The 10,439-nt window shown below is 32.6% G+C and overlaps 1 protein-coding gene across 1 annotated transcript in view; it reads right to left on the bottom strand.

Annotated features, from left to right (window-relative positions):
- Window positions 1-510: 510 nt before the first annotated feature.
- The window catches only part of LOC108917174 (serine-aspartate repeat-containing protein C-like), a 34,417-nt gene continuing 24,488 nt past the window's right edge, over window positions 511-10,439 (bottom strand). Inside the window, exons 2-3 of the mRNA XM_018723658.1 lie at window positions 811-1,108; window positions 511-628 (exon numbers count right to left, since the gene is read on the bottom strand). Coding sequence (XP_018579174.1) covers window positions 511-628; window positions 811-1,108 — 416 coding nt within the window. The remainder of the gene's footprint in view (window positions 629-810; window positions 1,109-10,439) is intronic.

Genomic DNA, 10,439 nt, shown 5'->3' with positions numbered 1-10,439 from the left:
TTTCACAGCGATGCTGAATACTTAGTAGGTCGCATACGTCTAGAGAACCTTGTGCGCTTATTGTATTGCGGAGGTTACAAATCACTGCTACCGATATATTGTTGTAGCTGATGCAGCAATACTATAGTCCATCTAAAAATGCTTTAGAGCTGAATGATAGAAGAAGAGGTGGTCTAAAGGCAGGATAATGTCATAGCTAGATCAGATGTTTCCCTTAGCTAGGAATTGTGTCAGTTTTATCATTTATTTTATGTTTTTTTGTGCGAATTGCAACTGATTTTTGCAAAAGAAAGGCGTGAATGTACGAAAAAAATACATTTTTGTGTCTGGTGTTGGTGTCTGGTACTGGTGTTGTTGTTGCTGTTGTTGTTGCTGCTGCTGCTGTTGCTGCTGTTGTTGCTGTTGTTTGTGTCGCTGTTGGTGCTGTCGTCGTCTTTGTTGTTGTTGTTCTCATTGTTGTTGTTGTTGTTGTTGTTGTTGTTGTTGTTATTGTCGTTGTCAATATTGTTGTTATTTGTTGTTGTCGTTGTTGCTACATGCTGTAGTTGTTGTTTCTGCTGCTGCTGCTGTAGTCGTTGTTGTTACTGTGTTGTTCCTGCTGCTGCTGCTGCTGTTGTCGTTGTTGTTACTGTGTTGTTCCTGCTGCTGCTGTTGTCGTTGTTGTTACTGTGTTGTTCCTGCTGCTGCTGCTGCTGTTGTCGTCGTTGTTGTTGTCGTTGTTGTTATTGTTGTTGTTGCTGTTGTCGTTGTTGTTGTTGCTGTTGTCGTTGTTGTTGTTGCTGTTGTCGTTGTTGTTGTTGTTGTTGTTGCTGCTGTTGTCGTTGTTGTTGCTGCTGTTGTCGTTGTGGTTGTTGTTGTTGGTTGTCCTTGTCATTGTCGTCGTCCTTGTCGCTGTCGTTGTCCTTGTCATTGTCGTTGTCCTTGCCGTTTTCCTTGTCCTTGTCGTTGTCCTTGTCCTTGTCTTTGTCGTTGTCGTTGTCCTGGTTCTGGTCCTTGTCCTCGTCCTCGTCGTCGTTGTCGTCGTCGTCGTCGTCGTCGTCGTCGTCGTCGTCGTCGTCGTCGTGGTTGGTGCTGCTGCTGCGGCCGCCGTTATTGTTTTTATTGTTGTCTAAAACCACTTGGATAGATATCGAAAATCAACAAACATCTAAAACACTGAAAGTAACTGTCTGCAAATCCGTTGTTTTTCAACGAATCTTGACGATTTTTTTTAACTTAAAGCTCATAAGCTTTCCGAATATGTAATAATATATCACTATATCACGCGCGTGCGTGGTATATTTCATTTTGCAAAGGTTTAAAAATAAAAAAAACATTTCCAGGTTGCAAATTTAAAATTAAAAAAAAATGATAGATTTCAATGTATTATTATGAAATCTACCAAGAAAAAAATCAATGCGATTGTGGAAGATCCTCGGGATTGTCCAAACTAATAATTAGATAATTTGTTTACCAGGCCATAACTTGTAAAGTATTCAACTTACCGATTCCAGATTTCGTGTAAGTTATTAGACAGGGATAAGGAATGAGAGGATGCGATGACAAAACGTTCTGGTAATAAATAATAACGCAGTTTATAAATGTTTAATTCAAAAGTCATAAATAAACTTCTTCTGTTTATAACTTTTGATCTAATCAATATTTTTCGTTCGAGGGCTAGTTTTGTAGGTCTTTTGAAGAAGAAAAGAAAAGGTACTTTACTGTTTTCTCGTGGAAATGACCGGAAAAAAGTTATAAGCGAAAAACGTGAATTTACGTAAAAATTATACAATTAACCAGACTGTAAACAATCTTCCCCCCATTTTTATGACTGTGGAAACTAATACGTTGTTATTATACATAATATTGAGCATCTATAGTGATAAACTCGCTTGCCGAAACAAAAAGTCGCGAAATGTTCATTTCTCAGCTTATTTTCCTGGCCTAGACACTTTATGGCAAGGCGTTCTAAGGGGAAAACCAGCTGAATCCCCTGAAAAAGGAATACTGAAAAAAAGGCGAACGCTTCGCCAAGCACCGCGATTCGTAATTTCACACCACGCGTCGGCGCGCCGCCTGATTGGAAAAGTGTGCAGGGCGAATACCGGTGGGCACATTAAATGGTATATCGAAGAATCTCCGCATGAAATTATGATGTACTGTGATAGTTGAAACATCGCGGTAGCCGAAGAAAAGGACTCGGCGTAGGCGTATACGTTCCGCGCCGTTTGCTCGCTTAGCGAAACTTACGCCGGATATAAATCTAATTTTTTTTATTGGCGCGAGCCAGTTCGTAGTAAGCTAGACGGCCGTAAATTAATTGGTGAATACCATATTTCTGCGAATCCGGCAATCGATGTTGAACCAGGTGGTGATATATGAATATTATTTCAGCGGAATCGGGCTCTTAGCCGCTGGAGATATAGAGCGGCTATCAGTTCGAGTTGTATTAGATAGAAGCTTGGTTAAACACCACAGTTTTCTATAAATATTTCCTTATTTGGGAAATATCTTTAAAAACTAGCAAATTATCATTTAATGGATATAGTTGCTTCTTATACAAGCGATTCTATCTCTTTTTACAAACTTCTAAAGCGCCAATACAATGCTCGACAGAATTCTTACCATTTCTATGTCTAAATTAGTGTTGCTTAGCCAAAGTGGCTATACAAGCGGTTTTCCATAGCCGCAGAAGAAGTCTGATGAGTATTCGAACAGAAGAATAGATAAGTCTCAGCATAGAGATGTCGAGCTTCAACACCATTACCATTGGCAAGTCCATACACAAAATGCACATCTGCTATTTCTGTATTGTTGTATAATGTCACTATGTATTATTCAATCATTTTTCGACACAAGCTAACAATAAAAATTAAAGTACATTTAAGGAGAATAAATAAGATATGACAAAGGTTTTAATAAAATTGAAAATACTTGCAAAACGGAATGCTGTTCAGAATTTCTAAGCACATATCCTTTTCCATTATTTTTTTTGACACTATTAAACTTACGTTTTTCAGTTAAACAGCAAAAAATTTAAAGGAGCAAAAAAACTTCCAAATTTTTGTAGTGATTTTGAATTTTGGAAAAAAAGACAAATTTTTCATTTTTTTTTAATTTCAAATAAATTTTTCTCGACATTTGAAATATTCGATGTAAAATTGTAAATTAGATAACGCAAACAATTTTGAAAAATTAGATTTTTCCAATGTTTTTTTTTCAAAAATTTTGATTTTTTGTTTGCCTCATGGGCATGTATTGAGCTAAAAAAAAACCTACAAACATTGGTACTTTTCCCAATATTTGCAAAGTAGTCGTTGATTTTCCAAAACTGCAGAAAATTGAAAAGAAAACAAAATGAAACTGATGAATCAGGTTAAATAATCCTGGCATTGATTAAGCCAGTAAAATTTTTGCCTTGCATTATTTTTTTTGAGTGCTGAGAGTGATGGCAAAAAAAAACACTAAAAAAAATTGGAAATGTTTTGCTGAGAGTTGTTTGTTTCAAACACGTTAATATTCAAATTTCAATTCAATTTTTTTCATAATGTAATTTTGAATTGTTCGACAGAAAACTATACAGGGTGTCCCGAAATTCATGGAACAAAATTTGGTCACAGATTCTAAAGACAAATTTAGGGTACCCGTATTTTTTATTTTTGCCAAGTGGCCCCCTTTTCGGAGTTACAGCCCCCTCAAGTCCGCGCCTAAGTATAATCTTTTTTTTATATCTCAGAACCCTGTTGTACGAGAATCACTAAATTTGGTACACAGGGGTTTTATGACATGTGGAATCTGATGGTGTTACGTTTTTTGGCGGGAAACCCCCTTAAGATAATTTTTCGTTGGCCCCCTTGTCTTTGGAGCCAAACAAATTTGGTCGCATATTTAAATTTCTTAAAAAACATCAGTCCACTAGAAAACCATTAAATTTAGAAACTTTTTGTCTCTTTATATTTTTTTGGTAAAATGCAATGTTCTCGAGAAAAATGTCAAAATGTGATCGAATGCCTATCCTGATTCGCCATTTTCCTCAAAAACATTGCGTTTTACGAGACAAAAATTTTTTAAATTCAATGGCTTTCTAGCTAACTAGTAATTTAAAAAAAAAATAAAGACAAGGCGGCCCACGAAAAAGTGTCTTAAGGCGGTTTCTTGCCAAAAAATGTAGCACTGTGAGATTCCACATGTCATAAGACCCCTGTGTACCAAATTTAGTGATTCTCGTACAACATGGTTTTGAGATATAAAAAAGACTTCTTAGGGGCGGACTTCAGGGGGCTGTAACTCCGAAAGAGGGGGCTAGTTGGCATAAAGAAAAAATACGGGTCCCCTAAATTTGTCTTAAGAATCTATGACCAAATTTCGTTGCATGAATTTCGGGACACCCTGTATAGGCAAAAAAATTGTTTGGACTCAAATAATATGAATTTACTCCAATCTTTTGCCCTTTTATTGTTAGGTATTAAAGTTAGTGGCGTATAGAAAGGTTCAAATGTCAATTTTTGTACGAACGTTGGTTCTAACAATATGAAAAAAAAACTTTGTTAGCACCTTTGTTGCGGAAACAATTGACTTTTCCGTTACAGAAATGCGTGATATGGAATATTAGAATAATTGTTGTCCATTTGTGCTCTTATTGATTTGACTCGGACTGACATTTGTCTGGGTTGTGAAACATGTGCCATGCGCCCTGCTACTGCGTGAATTGTGGGTATTTTCGGCACGCTTTCGTCACTCTACAGCATGCTTATGTTATTTTTTCGTCTTATTTTAAGTTTTGTAAGAAATTAACTAGCTTGTTACAGGGGGTGATTTAGTGATCCTAGAAAAACATTGTACTGGTGTTACTATGTCGAATCGAATATATTTTTTCAATATATGCAGATATTAAATCATTTAATAAATTCTCCTCAACCTTTGCAGTCCTTCCACATTCCAGTTTTGACCTAATCGCCCTGTACAGTATGTAAAACGATTTACTATGCCAAGAATTAAAAAAAAATTGTCCACTACATAAAACAACAATAGGAAACGCCAGTATGTTTATTGACTTACCAGCGTAATAAAGTTTATGGGAATTTTTTCAGTTTTAATTGACAATCGATAGTGTAGATAAAATAAAGGTATTAATTCTTGCCATAAAGAGTCTCAGCATTCATAGCTGACCAATGAAAATCCCACTTTTAAAGGCAAGGTGTGAAACGGTAGGACAAGCTGTAGAACTAGATGCTGTATTTTATTTCTCGGTAAGTAAATATTCTATGATTTCAATTCCACACGTCGGATAAATAAATAAACCAATGCAATTTACCTTCAGCTGCATTTTAAGAATGTTTAAATAAAAGATTCTCAATTTATTGAAGGTTGGCAACTGCGCAGATTACTATCTTCACAATTTAGCCACCTAATAGAGAAATGCAGCGTGCGTAAAGTCGTCATTTTACACGTGGTATAAAAAATATTCTTAAGAATGTAAAGCTCACTGAAGCATTTAAGGTAATTGCGATATTTGTCATATCTGATATTTTAATTACCACGTACTTGGGCCGAGAACTTTACGAGGTACTCGCTGCGCGATAATTGAATTGTTTTGACAAAGAACCTTGAATAACTCAGAAACACAACAATATATCGTTTTTTCAATTGTAAAAACTAACACGTACCAAGTTTTACGATTTAAATAGCAGATACACATCATATTACGCTTTGATGTCTATTCTTACTCTCTGTGAATTACTATAATGTAAATACAAACAATTATTTATAATTACCACATTCACATAGAAAGAAACGAAGCTTTTACACACGACAGTCTGTTATTGTGATTTAAAATGTAAGTTTAACCATTCATTTTATAGCCTGCTTATCTACTTCCTTAAAGATAAACTTGAACAAATAGTGAATGTAAGCGATTATTATAGGCTGATGCGAATAAAGATAAGAATTGTTAATAAAACCCAACCAATGATCATTAAATAAATTAAACCAATAAGAAACAAATGAGTATTCAATGAACTGAAATGGAATAATGTAATAATAAGAGTGTTATGAATAAATAAGTCAAACAATTCCTTTAAGGATCCTTGCAAACAATTTCTGTTATTTAGTGGCTTTTCCTCGTATTTCGTAGCCATGTTGATGGTTGAGACACCTTGTAAATTCACGGGATAAATACCAGCGAGATGAAAAATGCCGATTTGCAACAAACTAAACGCAACCGGCCTTAAATAGAATACCAGTTGAAAACTTATGCGCCTGAATTGCCCGCCGCGAATAAGCATGATGAAAATAACAATCAGTAGTGCGCATACGAAACGAGGATTGCGACACCTAAGTCGTTAATGGTATCAGATATAAATTTTATTGCAAACAGAAACCGTGACACCGAGTTATGATCCAATAATTTTCAACCCGATGTTCCTTTGTCATTTATTTAGGCTGCAAATATTCATATTTTATTGCGAATTTATGCAGCGTCACCGGGATAAATTCCTGCCGGCCGATTAAAAATAAGCGAGGGGCTGCTCTCCCCCATTTGACATCCTCAATTTTATTGCCCATTAATTGCTGTCCAACAACCTAACTTTTATATTTTGGCTTTTATGACGTATCCCGTAACTTGTCTTGGAATAAGAATACTGAAACTTTATTCTCCCCATAAGTCGACTGATTCCCCAAGAAATTCTGAGTGATAAAGCATGATAAAATTCTATTTATTTAATTCAAGGAATACTTATTTGATATAAATAACATTTACAGCGAAACTGTACTGGCCGTTTTCCGACAACCAGTGTCACTTACAGCTCTGTTACACATTTCTGTGCACAATTTACATACGCATAGGGGAACAGGTAGATTTCGACCTTGAACTTGCCTTGCCGTTTATTCTAAAAGCAGTCTTCTTCGTTTGGTCGTGAAAATAATACTAAATTGTCCCCCGTGTAGGGTCGTTAATGGAGCAGAAAGTGTAGTCTTCCCGAAACAGCGGAACAGTGGTTTGTAAGGAAGAATCGGCGTGTGAAGAAAAAAAGGGAAGACGTGTCTCCAAGGGCGATCAAGGCCTTCGAATGATTTGTTGCGGTGTAAGGCAGGTAATTTCGAAAAATGTGTGTTAAGCGTATGTTAATGTCTTCCTGTCGTAAAACTGGACATTAAAATAACAAATTATTCGCAGCAAATAAAATGGATGTGACGCATCAGTTGCATTTAAATTCCAAACAAAGAACGGGTTACATATTATTACATGGACGTTGAAAATGTATGTTTGTTGTAACATATACCTACGGTAGTTGTAACATTTGTATTAGTGATTCTATTAAGGACTTCAAACAGAACAAAATGTTACTTGATCATTTGATGGACAAACACTCTATGTAAATAATTTTATGCTACCGTATAGAAAGCGTTATAAATATTTGTTAATTTTACTTAAAAAAATCTATTATTATCCACTTTAAGATGTTGTCGCAATAGGAATCAGAGTTAAATTTCCTGGCGTATTTAAAACATCGTCAAAATCTTCCTTCTTAACTTGAACAGAAAATGATTCAGTATAATTTTCTGAGTATTTTGAAATAAAAAAAATTTAAATTTTTTTTTGTAGGTTTTAAATTAAAAAGAAAAAATTTCGACATTTGAAGATATTCTGAGAACTTGTAAAAAAGTTGACGCAAATGAATTTTAAAAAACTTTGAAAAATAGATTTTTTTTAAATTTAAAAAATTTTTTTCATTCGACACTAAAAAAAATTGTTTTCGACATTTCAAATATTCAATGTGAACTTGTAAATAAGATAACGCAAAAAAATTTTAAAAAATTTTGAAATATTAGATTTTTTTAATTTAAAAATTTTTTTAGTTTAGGTACATTTAAAAAAAAATTTCTTCGATGTTTGAAATATTCAATGCGAACTTGTAAAAAAGATAACGCATAAACATTTTGAAAAATTCGATTTTCTTTTAAATTTCAATTTTTTTTTCGTTAGGTACATAAAAAAAAATTTTTTTTTCGACATTTGAAATATTCAGTGAGAACTTGTAAAAAAGATAACGCAAAAAAATTTTAAGAACTTGAAAAATTAGATTTTTTTAAATTTCAAAATTTTTTCATTCTACATTAAAAAAAATTCTTTTCGACATTTGAAATATTCAATGTAAACTTACGAGTATAAAACAACGAAAAAAATGTTTAAAAAATTTGGAAATTTTTTTTTTATTTTTTAATTTAGGTACATTAAAAAAAATTTATTTTCGACGCTTGAAATATTCAATGTGAACTTGTAAAAAGGCAAAGCAAGAAAATTGTAAAAAAATGTAAAAAATTAGATGTTTAAATTTTTTTGTATGAACCAACATTAAAAATTTTTTTTCGACATTTGAATTAGACAATGTAAACTTGTAAAATAGATGAACGAAGAAAATTTTTAAAAATCTTGAAAAATTTGATTCTTTTTTCAAAATTGATTTTTTTTAATTTGAAAATTTTTTTATTTTAAATTTCAAAATATAAATTATTTCGATATTTGGAATATTCAATGTGACCTTGTAATAAAAATAACGCAAAAAAGTTTTAAAAATTTTTGAAAATTTTATTTTTTTTAAATTCCGAAATTTTTTAATTTTGGTACTTAAAAAAAATCGACATTTGAAATATTCAATGTGAACTTGTAAAAAAGAACGCAAAATAATTATTAAAAACTTTGATTAGATTTTTTTAATTTAAAAATTTTTTTTTCAACATTTGAAGCATTCAACATAAACTTGTAAAAATGATAATGGATTTTTTTTTAATCTTGAAAAATTTGATTTTTTTTTCCCAAATTTTTTTTTATTTAATTTTTTTTTATTTTAAAGTTCATATAAAAAATTATTTGACATTTGAAATATTCAATGTGAACTTGTAAAAAAGATAAAAACAATTTTAAAAAATTTTGAAAAATTAGATTTTTTTTCAAAATTGTTTTTTTTTTAAAATTTTGAATTTTTTTCGCTTTTCGATATTTAATGAGTATTTAACATGAAATTGTGTGAAAAATAACGCAAAAAAAATTTTTTCATCAAAATCTGTAATTGATGTTTAAGGAGCAATAAACTTCTTTAAATTTTTATAAAACTGACAATTGAAGAAAGAAAAACGATTCAACCGATCGATTATAAAATTTACAGGCCTTATGAGCATGTATTGAGCTAAAAAAACAAACTACAAACATTGGTACTTTTCGCAATATTTGCAAAGTAGCCGTTGATTTTCCAAAACAGCAGAAAAAGTAATTTTTTGTACATTTTCAAATTAATAATGAGTACAATATTATTATTGAGAGTATAACAATATTTCTGAGTATTTTTTTTTTCTCAAACATATCAAAAGACCCTTGAAGAGGATTAATTCAAGTTTCCAAAACCCAGTTTTCCGTTCGATGTACGATCATTAAGTTCATAAGATTTCGATGATCAAAAAAAAAGTTGATTTTTCAATCAATAGCCGATATCTCAATGAGCAAAAGTCGTACTGATACAGAAAAAAAAATTTCATCAAAATTTCAAAACTAGAATCTTCAAGCTTCAAGATGCTTCTCTATTTCCTTGATTCACTAAAAAATTTGTTTTGCTGAGTTTATATAATTTAAAAATAGAAATAAATGATAAACGTTATCGCCTTAGAATAAGCCCATCTAAAGAAACCCATTCGGTAACTCTATTACAGCGATCCGAGCTGAAACCGCGCTTGAGCTCGCTCGTTGGGGACCCGTAGCGCAAGGCCTATATACGCGGAGCAGCAACAAAAATTGCCCACAATAAACGTCTGGGCGCACGGCAACATATATGTAGGCCTTTTTTCGAATTACCCCATGCGAGCCCATAGCATTATTCATGTATCCATAAACCAGACCTCACACTGACTCTCTAATAGCACCGAGAGATAATGGTGCAGTTAGGCATCGGTCTGACGTTCAAATAATAATGGCATTAGCACCTCACCATGATATTATGGCGTGTAAAATTACCAACAAACTTATGATTAAGCCCATCTCGGCTGTTGATGGAGTCAAGTGCTCGCAAACACAATTATTTGTAATGATATGCAAAGTCGATAGTCTGTATTACTGAAATTTAGCCCTAATACGTGCTCCGGAGCTGTTATTTCTTTATTTAATTTCAATAAACGCCGAATTTCACCGTTCACGGGCGTATAATGCAGTGCAGTTTTAAAAATACGCGTTCAAATTGAGACCTCACAATAAATAACACTTTAAAAATAAAGTAAAACTACAAAAATTGGTCATGCAAAAAACAATTCAAATTAATCTAGTTGACATTGTCGCTTCAAATTTTTATTTTTTCTATGAGTTTTATATTTTATATGTAATGTTATTCTATTAACATTTATAAATTACGTTTATAAGGGTACCATTTGAAAAAGCAAATCTCGAAATGTAGAAAGAAGATCTGTCTATCGCG

This window comes from Anoplophora glabripennis, unplaced genomic scaffold (genome assembly GCF_000390285.2).
Source record: "Anoplophora glabripennis isolate ALB-LARVAE unplaced genomic scaffold, Agla_2.0 scaffold41, whole genome shotgun sequence".
Lineage (NCBI taxonomy): Eukaryota > Metazoa > Arthropoda > Insecta > Coleoptera > Cerambycidae > Anoplophora > Anoplophora glabripennis.
The sequence above is the reverse complement of the archived record's forward strand: the minus strand, read 5'-3'. Positions and strand labels throughout refer to the sequence as shown.